The sequence below is a fragment of the Chiloscyllium punctatum genome, chromosome 6 (assembly GCF_047496795.1).
Source record: "Chiloscyllium punctatum isolate Juve2018m chromosome 6, sChiPun1.3, whole genome shotgun sequence".
Taxonomy (NCBI): domain Eukaryota; kingdom Metazoa; phylum Chordata; class Chondrichthyes; order Orectolobiformes; family Hemiscylliidae; genus Chiloscyllium; species Chiloscyllium punctatum.
The window spans coordinates 51,476,678-51,490,630 of record NC_092744.1 but is presented as its reverse complement, the minus strand read 5'-3'; the positions used below and the strand labels follow the sequence as shown (position 1 = coordinate 51,490,630).

The following is a 13,953-nucleotide window of genomic DNA, read 5'->3' as shown; positions in this document are numbered from 1 at the left end:
CTGGTGGAAACCCATGCAGACACAGGAAGAACTTGCAAATTTCACACAAACACCTGAGGCTGGAATTGAGCCTGGGTCCCTGGCACTGTGTGGCAGCATTGGTAACCACAGTCACCGTGCTGCCCCCATAAAGGCATCACAAACTAGGGGGCACAGATTTTCTTTTAATTTAACCTACGTTTCTAATCAGCCTGTTCAGAAATGTTATTACACACGTCTGTAGTAGGTGGGACTTTAACTTGGGCCTCCCTGTCCAGAAGAAGGAACGCTACCTCTGCACCACAGAAGACCACCCTTCCCAGATCTGCTTTTTAATTTTAAAAAAATTAACCTATTTTTCTAATCAGCCTACACACCTACGGATCAGGTGGGACTTGAACCCGGGTATCCCAGTCCAGGAGGAGGGATGCTATCACTACATCACAGGGCGCAAATTTTAAAGTGATCTGCAATTGGAGTAAATGTGATACGTGAATAAAACTTTGTCACGCACTAAGTAGTTAGAGTGTGGAATGCTTTACCTGAAACTACAGTGCAGGTACATTCAACAATATCATTGGGGTGGCTCAGTGGTTCACGCTGCTGCCTCACAGCGTCAGGGATTCATGTTTGATTCCAGCCTCGGGTAAAGTTTACATGTTCTCCCATGTCTGCATGAGTTTCCTTTGGGTGCTCCGGTTTCCTCCCACAGTTCAAAGATGTGCAGGTTAGGTGGATTGGCCATGCTAAATTGTCTATTGTGTGAAGAGATGTGTAGGTTAGGTGTGTGAGCCATGGCAAATGCTAGGATAGGTTAAGGAATCTGGGTGGGATGCTCTTTCGAAGGTTGGTGTGGACTTGTTGGGCTGAATTGCCTGTCTCCACACTGTGGTGATTCGATGATTCAAATAGATATTGGATGATTCTTTGGACAATAATAATGTGCAAGAGTGTATGGAAAAGGCAGGAAATTGTCAGTAAGTAATGATACTTATTTGAAGAGCTGGTGTAGGCACAATGAGTTGAATAGCCTTCTGTGTTGTAAGGCTTGTGTGACTCTGAGCAACTTGCAAACATGAGGAATGAAAGAAGCAATATTTTATGATCATAGGAAAATCATTTATGCTTAATGTAGCAAGAAAATTATATGTGGGGAGCCTTTAGGGCTCAAAGTACAAGAGACAATTACAGCAAAGGCTTATGTCCATCGTTTCAATACAGATCAATATTCCTCGTTCCTTACTGCAGATAAGAATCTCTTTATCTATCACTGAAAGTGACCACCTTCCATATTGTACTGCCCACAGATTGAACTAGAAGAATCAGGCCCTTCAGCCCAACAAGTCCACACTGACCCTCTGAAGAGTATCCCACCCAGATCCATTTCCCCTGACTAATAACCTACACTATGGGCAATTCACCTAACCTGCACATTTTCAGATTGTTGGAGGAAATGGGAGCACCCAGAGGAAACCCATGCAGACACAGGGAGAATGTGCAAGCTCCACACCGTCACCCGCGGCTAGAATCGAACTTGTGTCCCTGGTACTGTGAGGCAGCTGTGCTAACCACTGAGCCACCATGCTGCTGTGGATTGCTAATTTAAAGAACTGGAGACAGTCAAATATGGTGTTGGGTCATTGCACTCCATCTTTAACAATCTTAAATAAGAATAATAAGGAATAAATTATAACATTTATTTGAATCAACACATCAAAATTGATGTTGATTTATTGATGTTATTTGGAACATCAGTTCCAAATAAATGTTCAGTATAACAATTGTAAAATGTAAAGATTTTAATGAGTATAATTTATTTGACAGTTGTGTTATCTGTTTTCTGAATTTCTAGTTGCAAAGTTTATCATAGCAGCCCAATTTATTGTTGAATTTTTCTTGTCTGTTTTGGTTTTTTTGGTGCAGGTTTATATCCAAGAATTAGATTGATCAGAATCCTCCATAATAACTTACCTGTATGGCACCTAGGTTTTCTGTAAGTTGTTCTGTATTGGAGGCCCCCAGGAGAACTGAACTAACACCTTCATTGCGCAAACACCAAGCTAAATGAGATAGAAGATTGCTGAGGGTTAAAAACTGCATTAACCAAAATGTTCAGTAAAGTGTCATTGTATATCACATGGTAAGGACACAAGTAATAACTACCTTATAACTTAAGTTAATATTTTCATATTATATGTAAGATGTATTCATAGTGCTAATGGATCACTATTGGATATACCATTGGATTTCAGTTATCATTTTCATGGGATGTTGATATCACTCGCCAGGTAGAATTTGTTGCCCATTCTTCATGACCTCTGAGTTGATCGGTTTGTTAGATCAGAGTCCAGTTAAGAGTTAACCACATTGCTCTGGGTCACATAGGTTAGACAAAATAAGGATGTATGGTTTCCTTCCCTAAAGGAGATTAGACAAAGGAATCTATTCTTACCTACTCTGAACCTGATCTTTAAGTTGGCTTCTTCCTTCTGCTAGCTTTTTGTGTAGCACTAGATGGAGCACTTTGTCATAAGAAAGATCCTTAAGCTTTAAAGGTTCGAAGTAAAATGGCTCCTTTTTTGCTGTAATACTAGTGGCTTTTGAATAGATTCTCAGTTAAGACCACCATTTTCTCCTGTTTATAATTGTTGCTCCAAAGCAGTTGGACAGTCTTGGATGCTGGACAATCTAGTGATACATTGAAATACGTTAAAATTTGGAAACAGGCCATTTAACCTAATAGTTTATGTTGGTTATTATCCTGCAAATAGTACTAGTCATATCTACTTACTCTGCAATCATATTATTTCTATCTAATTTTCCTTCTTTCACTGTTTAATCTAACCTTGAGCATAACATTGTTACTATCCTGCCCTGGTCTGGTTGTGAATTTCAAAGGCTCATAGCATTATATAAGGATGCACATACTCCTTATACTTGTACACTAACAATACCTCAGGGTATGTGGTATAAGTTTGTGGGTTGAATTTGTACTTGCAGAATAATGTTTTATTTTGCTCAAAAACTGCATGAATCCATGTAAGATTCTGTAAGTCTGTTTTTTAGATGAGAATCAGTCTGACCATTGCGGCACAGACCTTCTCACACAGGGCACCTCACACCTTCAATGCATTATCTGGGCCAACATGACACCAATTGTTAAAAGTTAACTTGAGAATGTAACCTTTAAAAATGTTCTGCAATTTACATCTGAAAGAACTGAAACCAAGATGTTCATTCTAAAAGATGAGGGACTTAATAAACAATCCAGGTCTTTTTCAATATATAATTTCAGTTACATCACACTGTAAAGTTTCGCTATAAATTCTGTGTCTTACAATCTTATATTCCACAACAACCTGAAGGAGCAGCGCTCTGAAAGTTAGTGCTTCCAAATAAACCTGTTGGACTATAACCTGGTGTTGTGTGATTTTTAACTTTGTACACCCAGTCCAACACCGGCATCTCCAAATTATGTAAGGATGATTTGCCATACTCTGTTCCAAATCTCTTACATTTAATATTCCAGTTCTGGCCTTTCAGCAGCCTTTGGAATTACTACACCAATCCCTCTGTTCTGTCACAGCACCAAACATATTGACATTTAGTGTAAAACTAATGTTGTTCTTCATAAATGAAAATATAACAGCCCAAACTTAATTTGATTCTGTACTCCACTGTTTAATCCATTTTGCATTGTATTCTGTTAGAACTTCTTGGGTCTTTTAAAGAATTAACTATTTTATTATTCCTTCATATTCCCTTGCCTTTTTCAAAATTACAAATGTATCAAGTTAACAAAAGTGGCATCTGAACTGAATTCTGCAGACATCACTATCTATTTCACATAACTCTGGAAAACCTGCCAGAGACCATGAGCCTTTGTTTTCCTCTAAAGGACTAATATAAAATCCAGTTTTTTGTAGTTTTGTTAATTCGATATCCTTAGCATTGTCTTGATTATTTTCACATTTGGTGCCACAATAATTATCCCTAGGGTATATATACAATTGCTGAAGTTCTAGAAATAGATCTGCATTGATCCCTGACAGGCTTGAACTATGTACACTAATAATACCTCAGGGTATGTGGTAGCTGTGCACTGATCCTGACAGTGTCAGGCTGTGCATACATTGATCCCTAACAAGCTAGAGGTGGGTGTACACATGTCTCTGGAAATTTAGAGGTCTGTATGCACCGATTCCAGCAATCTAGATGTGGAAATACATTGATTCCAGGTCATCTATAGGTAGGGATACACTAATCTTTCTCTATCTAGTGGTGTATACATACTGATCCCCAGCAGTCTAGGGCTGGGTAGACATAGATCCTAGGAAGTTAGGGGTAGGTGTACAAACTGATTCCTAATAGACTAGAATTGTATACACTAAATCCTAACAATCTAGGAATGAATGTGCACTGATCATAGAATAATCCTAACAGTCCCCACCATCCCTGTAACTCTGCATGGAGGTTTTGTCATGGCAACCCCAAAACATGTACATCTCTGGACACTGGTTCAACATTTTGTTTTTTGCATTGTCAATCCATCTAACCTACAGGTGTTTGAACTGTAGGAGGAAACAAAAACACCTGGTAGGAAACCCACATAGACATAAGGAAAATGTGCAAACCCCACAGACAGTCTTTCAAGGCTGGACTCAAATCCAGTTCCACTGAGGCAGCAGTGGTAACCACTGTGCTACTGCGAATGTACACTGATCCATGACAGTCTCAGTCTGCGTGTGTTGATGCTCCTTGGTCTAGGGTTGGATGTACACTGTCTTTCAGAGTCCAGGATGGGATGTTTATAGAACATAGAACAGTACAGCTTGGCCCTCAATGTTGTGTCGACCTTTTATTCTACTCTAAGATCAAACTAACCTACATAGCCTTCATTATAATATCATCCATGTGTCTATCCAAGAGTCGCTTAATTGTCCCTTTCTGACTCTACCACCACCGCTGGCAGTGCATTCCGGGCACCCACCACCTCTGACATCTCCCCTAAAGCTTCCTCCAATCACCTTAAAATTATGTCCCCTCATGATAGCCATTTTCGCCCTGGGAAAATGCCTCTGACTATCCACTCTATCTATGCATCTCATCTTCTGGTATTTGATCAGAATGCTAATCAATGGATGAGTGTATTTTGATTCCCAGTGGTCTGTGGGTGGGTGTACACTGATCCTTGATAGTTTAGGGAGAGGCATGCACTAACCTGGCCATCTATGGGTATGTGTACACTGATCCTTCACAGTGGCCGAATGGGCATACCTGATCTGGGGTAGTCTTAGGATGGGTCCTCGACAGTGTATGTGAGAGCATGCACTGAGGCTCTGCAGTCTAGGGGTTGGTGTATACTTTTCCCGGGAATCTAAGGATTCGAGTCTGCTGGTTTCCCCATTATCTAATTCTAAGCATACGTGCAGTTCCTGGCAGTTTGGTCTAAATAAGGCAAACACGTCTGATTTCTGGTAGTAAGAGTTCGAGTTCAAAGATATTCATATTTGGGTGCTTTGAATTTGCTGACCCAATTCCCCCCATAATGGGGGGATTAACCAATTATGTTTGGTTTCATACGTAGCCTTGTCAGGACAGTTAGGAACTAATGGAGTAATATGAAGGCTTCCTGATGATTTCCATCAGCATTTATTTTAGTTTTTAATTCATTCATGGGATGAGGGTGTCACTGGATGGGCCAGTATTTATTACCTAAGTTTATTACCTAATCCTTCTAAAGGGCAGCAAGGAAGGGGCAATAAATGCTGGCCCAGCCGGCAACACCCACATCCCATGAAAGAAGTATACCCATGTGAATGATAAAACTGAGGCATTTACTAAAAATCAAATGGATACTTTGATTCTGTCTTGAGATTCTGACCATGATAGCTCCTGGGACATAGTCCTGTGGAATCTGCAGTCAATGGTATTAGAATAGGACAGCAAAGTGGAATTGAGCTGTAATATTAGCCTTCATAGGTGCCCCTTTGGGTAGAACATAAGTTGCTTCCACTCTGGTTTGACGGATTTTAAAATGGAGAACTGTGACCAGTGGTGTTCCACAAGGATCCGTGCTGGGAGTCTCTGTTGTTTGTGATATACATGAATGATCTGAAGGAAGGTATAGGTGGTCTGATTAACAAGTTTGTAGATGACACTAAGATTGGTGGAGTAGCAGATAGTGAAGGAGACTGTCAGAGAATACAGGAAAATATAGATAGATTGGAGAGTTGGACGGAGAAGTGGCAGATGGGGTTCAATCGGGGCAAATGTAAGGTAATGCATTTTGAAAATTCCAATTCAAGAGTAAATGGAAAAGTCCTGGAGAAAATTGATGTACAGAAAGATCTGGGTGTTCAGGTCCATTGTACCCTTAAAATGTCAAGGCAGGTCAGTGGAGTGGTCAAGAAGGCATACGGCGTGCTTTCCTTCATCAGACAGGATATTGAGTAAAGTGTTGGCAAGTCATGGTACAGTTGTATAGGACTTGGTTTCTGGTATTCATTTGGAATACTGCATACTGTTCTGGTTTCCACATTATTAAAAGGATATGGATGCTTTGGAAAGGGTGCAGAGGAGGTTTACTGGGATTTTGCCTGGTATGTATGGTGTTAGCTATGAAGAGTGGTTGAGTAGATTAGGATTATTTTTGTGACGTGATCTGTTACATTGTGTACATGGATGAATTTGATAATCTTCCCTGTTTTTGACAAGAGTGGGTTTGTAAGATATGGAAAACGATCCACATTTTCGAGGATTGAAGGCACAAAACTGTATATGACCATGATGTATATACAAACAAGGGCCAGGATATATCAGCCTTTCAGTTCCTCAGACTCGCTCCACTCATCTGATTAGTCCTAGCCCACCACACCACCAAATCCTCGCCACCTGATGTCTGGAGGAAGAATGCCTGGGGCAGCATGGTGGATCAGTGATTATCACTACTGTCCACAGTGCTATGGACCTGTGTTCGATTCCAGCCTCGGGTGACTATCTGTGTGGAGTTTGCAAACTCTTCCCGTGTCTGTGTTGGTTTACTCCGGGTGCTCCAGTTTCCTCCCATAGTCCAAAGATGTGCAGGTTAGGTGAGTTAGCTGTGCTACACTGCCTATAGTGTTCAAGGATGTGTAGATTAGGTGCATTTGGGGGGGAATGAGTCTGGATGGGTTACTCTTCAGAGTGTCACTGTGAACTTGTTAAGCCGAATGGCCTGTTTCCACACTATAGGGATTCTATTCCATAAAACACCTCATCGTCTGCCTTGGGACCCTTCGACTACATGGCATCAATGTCGATTTCACCAATTTCCTCATCTTCCCACCCACCTCATCTCAGATCCAACCCTCCAACTCGGCACCGCCCTCTTGAACTGTCCCATCTGTCCATCTTCTTTCCCACCTATCTGCTCTACCGTGTGCACCATCACCCCCACCTGCATCTACCTATCACCTTCCCAGCTACCTTTCCCCCAGCACCACCCTACCCCCTATTTATTTCTCAACACCCTTCTCCCCCACATTCCTGATGAAGGGCTAATACCCGAAACGTGGATTCTCCTGCTCCTCGGATGCTGCCTGTCCTGCTGTACCTTTTCCAGCGCTACACTCTTTGACTCTGATCTCCAGCATCTGCAGTCCCCACTTTCTCCTTATCTGATTGTTTCCCAAATCCATACTTCTGTTTTTTCCCTGGTAACCTCTTGCCTCTGGCTTACCAAGACTTTACCACTGAAAAGAAAAGTCATGATAGAAACTTTTGATTTTGATATTACATTTGATACATTCCAAATCATTTTCAGTACTTGGCAAATAATATACTCTTTGTCCAAAAACACAGGGAAGTAGCAAAATGGCATTTGGATTTTCTCATAAGTTTTGTAAACATGCACTCTTCCACATCAAGCACTGCGCAACTTAACTCACAAAGTCACCTCCCCTTCTGGGTTATGTTCACAGGAATACTCCATCCTTTCGTGGAGATGCTGTCCTGCAACCCTTATTATCTACACACAGGCACTGTCCTCTTACCATCAATGCTTTTATAGAATAGATATGTTGATGTCTCTTTTTGCTCCACAAGATAGCTCTGAGTTTCTTTCCTCTCATTCACACTAAGAGATCAGCCTGACACTTTCTTCCTCACTTGCACTCACTTAATGGTGGCATTCTCTTCCTTCCCCATTCCAAACTTCTTACTTATTTCTGGCCCATACCACCATTCCAAACTTCACTCTTTTCACATTCATTAGTCCCATTCACCTATTATCCATTTCTTTCACTTTCATCTGTGTACCCCCTATCTTCCAAATCATTTGTTGGCGCCACATCTCTCCTGTTGCTAAGTCCTGCTGCACTTAGACTCACTATCTGTTACATGTTGCTTCTGCTGCACAGGGTAGAAATTGATGAACTTCTACTTGCAGTCTGCAGAAGTTACTTAATCCTGCTTTAGCACGAGCATGAGTATAGAGCAATCCAGTCTGAAACCTTAGTAGGCTGATTCAGCTGGAAACTAGGTTAGAGTGGTGCTGGAAAAGCACAGCAGTTCGGGCAGCATCCGAGGAGCAGGAAAATCGACATTTTGCGCAAAAGCCCTTCATCATTTTTACCTGATTCACCTGGAAGCATTATCAGGTGGGAAGGACTGACATGCAGCAGTTTTGTAGACACCAGTCACAGTTGATATGTATAAGGCTAATGGAAAGTGTATGCTATTTTGATCAATTAAATATAAGTCAAACTGAGGTTTAGCGGTCAACTGTAGTATCTTAGTTTTGGGGTCAAACAGGCTCTTACAGATTTCACTCAAAACTGCTGATTATAGTTTGTCACCTTCAGTCAGAACAGTACTAAGTATGTTATTTCTGGACGTCGTAGAACTGTTCTCACCTATTGCTAATTGGGGTAGTGTGCAGCTCAGTCGCTCCACAATTGGAGTGAGATCCTTTAGCTTTGCCTGCTGTCTTCTTCCTTCTTCACTGATAATTTTGTCCTTTAACCATTGATAACACTGGAAACAAAGCACAATTTTAGCATCACTATGATGTAATTGAAGATTTTTCAATAATTTGAACATTTATTTAATTGCAAGAATAACTGCATTTCAAATGAAATCTGTCAGTCTTGAAGCACTTTTAGAGATATCCTGAGAATGCAATAACTACAAATTCTTATTTAGAGGATTTAATTAACATATTATTTCCAAATTATTTCAACAATATGTGCACCTGAATGTCAACTGTAGATCTTTTAAGAGTTTTAATGATTCATGAGGTCTCAAGTATTTCTGAAGCCAATGTCCTACAGAACATAGGAACAATTTTATACAATATTGTACAATATATTAGGTACAAGTTTACAAAATTCTGTTTTTAATCTCTTTCTGTTGTCCTGAACACAAACTATTCCCTTTATAATCATTATATTATCCAGGCAATATGCCATTTCTTCACATCCCAGCAACAAATCTTCACTGGCTCAATGGTAATATGACATTATTCATTTTGTCATAAATTCTGATGCACTTCTTCATACCCATGTTTTGAATAAAACTCCTGTTGGCGATAGAAGCTGTAATGGTGAATATTCCATTAACAGGAGCATTTCTAAATTTGTGTTTGTTGCTGAGTAGGGTTCAGTCAGTTATGTGAGATTCCTGTTTACTAGGACAAGTGCCCCTGGCTAGTTGCAGGAGTTGTCGGTTGCAGAATTACAGCAGCAATGTGATCTTAAGGAATAGAGGTTTCTGAGAGAACAACTTATCATGTGCTGGAAGCTTTCATGCTGAAGAGACAGAAGCTGATAGCCCAAAGTGCTTGATGAAATCAAAAGGACATTCTCTTTCATTACTAGAATAGCTGCAGAGATGATAAAAACCATCAAGGGAGTTACAATTGAAGAATAGAACTGCTGCTGTCAGTAAACTCATGGTCGAGTCAGAATGATGATTAAAGACACAGTGGACAAAGGAACCCGCAAAGGAGCTCAGTATGACTGACCACAATGTGGAACTAATCTGTTACATAGTTGAGAAAAAAAAGAGCACAAAGCTAACAAACAGGTGTAATGCAAAATATCAACAGCAGTCATGCAGTTTTAATGCATAAAGTGTTTACAGGGATTTATCTTTGGGCTAGAAGGTCTGAGGTCAGTCCCACCTACTACAGAGGTGTGACATAACACAGTTGAAGAGGTTAATTATTACTGTCTACAAAAATGGTGCATGGCTCTAAGATGGTGTTAAAACCCTCATTGATTTTTCATCATTTTTCTTTTTTTCTTTTAACTATTTTAGTTTGTAGCTGTGAACTAGGAACTGTGAGCTAAAGATAACTTTTGGATTGTGAGTAACAGCTTATGTTAAGCAGAACGCAGGCCAAACAAACTTTTGTCTATTCATGAGGCCAGGCTGAGAGGTTAATCACAGAATTAGTTCCTGATTAAAGGGTTCTGCAGGTGTTTAATCACTAGGGAAGAGTATTATGTTTAAACACATAATAGAACTTGGCTATTATTGAGGTCAGTACCTAGGAATTGGTTCAAGCAAGTCTGGAAAAACGTGATCTTCAAGCAGATTTTGAATGGTAACTGGCACCTTGTGGAGGAGATGTTTATTCAGTCAGGAAGTGGTCAGAGTCTGGGTTTTCTGTGGGAAAATGAACCTGCCTGTTGCTACTACAGCATGAAGATTTCAGAGCTCCCTGACTAACTTTCTATGAGCAGCACCTGGAAGCTTGGAGATTAGAACACGAATTTATTGTACTACTGCCTTTAATTGAATGAACTGTAGAGATGACCCTAAATTGGCATTCTTCAGAAAGTCAATCAAGAAATCATTGTTGGTGCCTGTGGAAGAATGCATCATGAAAGCCAATTAAGTAATCTGGCTAGTTTTGTTATTTTCTTTTGTTTATTCCTTAGCTGTGTTTGTTTGTCTTTTGTGTGAATTGGGCTGAAAACAAAAGTTTTTGGGTTTAATGCATAGATCAATTAGATTACTATGTTATTTAATTTTACTCTGCTAAAGCTACTACATTGCTAATAAATTGCTAAGTCCTTTGTTTAAGATATAACCTGGTGTCTGGAATTTGATTGGTTATTCAAAATGTCTTTTCATTAATACATTAGGTGTTCCTGCTCTCTGACACATATTGAATTAAATCACTATTTCCGAAGGACTACCTGACCTTATTTTTCCAGAAATTCTTCACAAAAAATAACCAACATCGACATGACACTATTTTGATTCCAAATTCTAAAAACAATATCTATATATATTTTGTACAAATCTCTCAACATTACACTGCTTTCATTGCACCATATTGAATTCTTTATGGGATGTGGGCTTTACTGCCTGGCTAGCATTTAATGCCCTTCCCTAGTTGTCCTTCAGAAGGTGGTGGTTAGCTGTTTTCTTGAACTGCTGCTGTCCAAGTGTTGTAGGTAGACCCACAATGTCATTAGAGAGGGAGTTCTAGGATTTTGACCCAGCAACAGTGAAAGAACGACTATATATTTCCAAGTTAGGATAATGAGTGGCTTTACGGGGAACTTGAAGATGGTGGTGTGTCCATGTATCCACTGTCCTTGTCCTTCTGGATGGTAATGGTGTGGGTTTGGAAGGAATGGCCTACTTCCACACTGTAGGGATTCTATGATTCTAAGGTGTGGTTGAAGGATCTTTGGTGAATTTCTGCAGTGCATCTTATATATAGTACAAAGTACAACATCAATTAAATTTTTAAAATGTAGCTTTGATCTTTGGGATGTTGGTGTTGCTTGCTAGGTCAGCATTTATTGTCCATCCTAATGGCCAAGATTGCTGTTAATTCTGTGGGTCAGTAGTCAAACATAGGCCAGACCATTAAGGACGAGAGATTTCCTTCCCTAAAGATGATTTATGAACCAGGATTTTTACAACAACTAATAGTAGTGATGTGATTGCCATTAGGTTAGCTTTGGTTTTACTGAATTCAAATTTCACGAAAAGCCATGTGGGATTTGAATCCCTGTCCCCAGAAAACTAGCCTAGAGTTTTGGATTATTGTCCAATGGTGATACCACATTGCATCCTCATGTAAAAGGCACTTGCGTAAAGAACATGAAAGCATTTAGAACTGATAGGATTGTCGATCAGCAAAGAGGCAGTGACCACAAAATGTTTTTGCATAATTCCTGTATTTCTGGTGGCTTGTGTGCTGTTTGGTTCCAAGACGGCATTGGGGAGTATATAAGCAATATCCATTCAGCAGAAAGATGTGATCTAAAGAGATGTAAGCCAGTTTTGGGCAGTTGCTGTTACTGTGTATGGAGAATTGTTTGGTGGTTTGTTCTGCCATGTGAAGTTGCTTTATTCTACAATGAGTTGTGTGGCATAAGTTGATAGAGTTTCTGTTGACTTGTAAGGATTTAGCTTTAGTCAATTGTTCCCAGACACTGGACCTTAGTTGTAACCATCTTGTTCTGCGGAGAGGAAGAAACAAAGGCAGACATCTGCTTGACTTGGAAGGAGATGGGGAGAGGATGAGCTCTTAACAAGAGGTCATACCTGTCCAGAGTCTTCAGTAAGCAATTCTTCTAAAGCAACCACAACAGTGAAGAATTGTTCAGAAGTCTTCATTTAATTACAGATATCTTCATTAAACCTGTCACCTGCCCTCATTAAATCTGGAAGAGCTACACCACAGAGCAGGACCCGGGCAGTATTCTGGAAATGTTGATAATGGCCATGAGGTTTTATGTATTGAGCTCCATCCTAGCTAGGGCAGGTATCCATTGTTCTGTGGGGGAGTCACTAAGTATACAAAGAGAGTTGAACATATTGCATTTTCTCTTGCTAGAAAGATGTAGAGGAAGTGAGAACATAGATTTGCAGGTTTCCCATGAAAAGTGTGTTATTGCCATATATCTATATCAAGGTTCAGCATAGACATAAAGAATTCCACTCCCTCAGTATTGAACTGTTCTGTGGCAGTGAATTGGATTTCCGGCCAGACTGTCCATGATCCCTTCAGCTGACTGTGACATTAGTGAATACCACTCAATTTCTGAATCTACCACCATTCCACATCTTGCCTTGCCTCTGTTGCTAACCATCACAATGGTCTTGGCACAATATTAAGATTAAAGCTCCAAGAAAACAGAACTATTCATAGTTGTACATTCTCTTATCGTCTGTCTCCATGTGGCACTGCCTTACCCAGTGTTCCAGTATAGTGCTCATCAAGTGGCTGCAGCAATGGTTGATGAAAGCCTGGTGGGAGAGTGTAAAAGGCCTTGGAGGATGATGTTGAACTGCTTGGGATCACAAAGATCAGATTTATTCAGCACTGCACTGGCATTAGCAGCAACAGTCTGAACTGACTGGCTAACAGCAAGAGCACTGGCAGAATAATAATGATGGCAGGATGAATGATGTCACCCTGAGCGAGGACAATAAGTTTATCTCCATGCCATTCCCTTTGGTTAGTGCTTCAGTAATCCCAGCAAGGTGTTGGAGGAGCACAGAGTAATAAAAAACTGAGATCCTGCCAGTTTGATGTGTATAGCCTGAGCTTACATCACTGCAACCTGAGTTTGCATGACTTCAGCCTGATCTTCCACTGGAGGTTTTGGCAGCTGCTGCAAGTGCTGCAATGGAAATCGATGCAGCAGTATTCAGTCACCACATCATGGATACGTCTGCAAACATTCTTATTGTATTGGTCAACATTGTACCCTGAAAAGGTCCAAAATCTATACAAAAACTATCTGCAATATTGGAGTCAGATTCTTCAATGCTCATTGACAGTGACAGTAAGATTAATGGCATCTTTAACAATGCAATACATATCATTGTGTAGATCCATCTATAAGCTACTGAATTGAACACTTCATCAGAGCCCCCTGCAGCAGAACCTGTATATATTTCTCCCTCAGGCAGATAGCAACTTCGCTTCCTTTGTACCCCTGTTGCAGACCACTTGTAACC

The 13,953-nt window shown here is 40.3% G+C and overlaps 1 protein-coding gene across 1 annotated transcript in view; it reads right to left on the bottom strand.

The window, feature by feature from the left end:
• The window catches only part of kcnab1a (potassium voltage-gated channel subfamily A regulatory beta subunit 1a), a 245,506-nt gene that overhangs the window by 4,348 nt on the left and 227,205 nt on the right, over positions 1 to 13,953 (bottom strand). Inside the window, exons 12-13 of the mRNA XM_072572651.1 lie at positions 8,874 to 8,994; positions 1,951 to 2,039 (exon numbers count right to left, since the gene is read on the bottom strand). Of these exons, the coding sequence (XP_072428752.1) occupies positions 1,951 to 2,039; positions 8,874 to 8,994 (210 nt within the window). The remainder of the gene's footprint in view (positions 1 to 1,950; positions 2,040 to 8,873; positions 8,995 to 13,953) is intronic.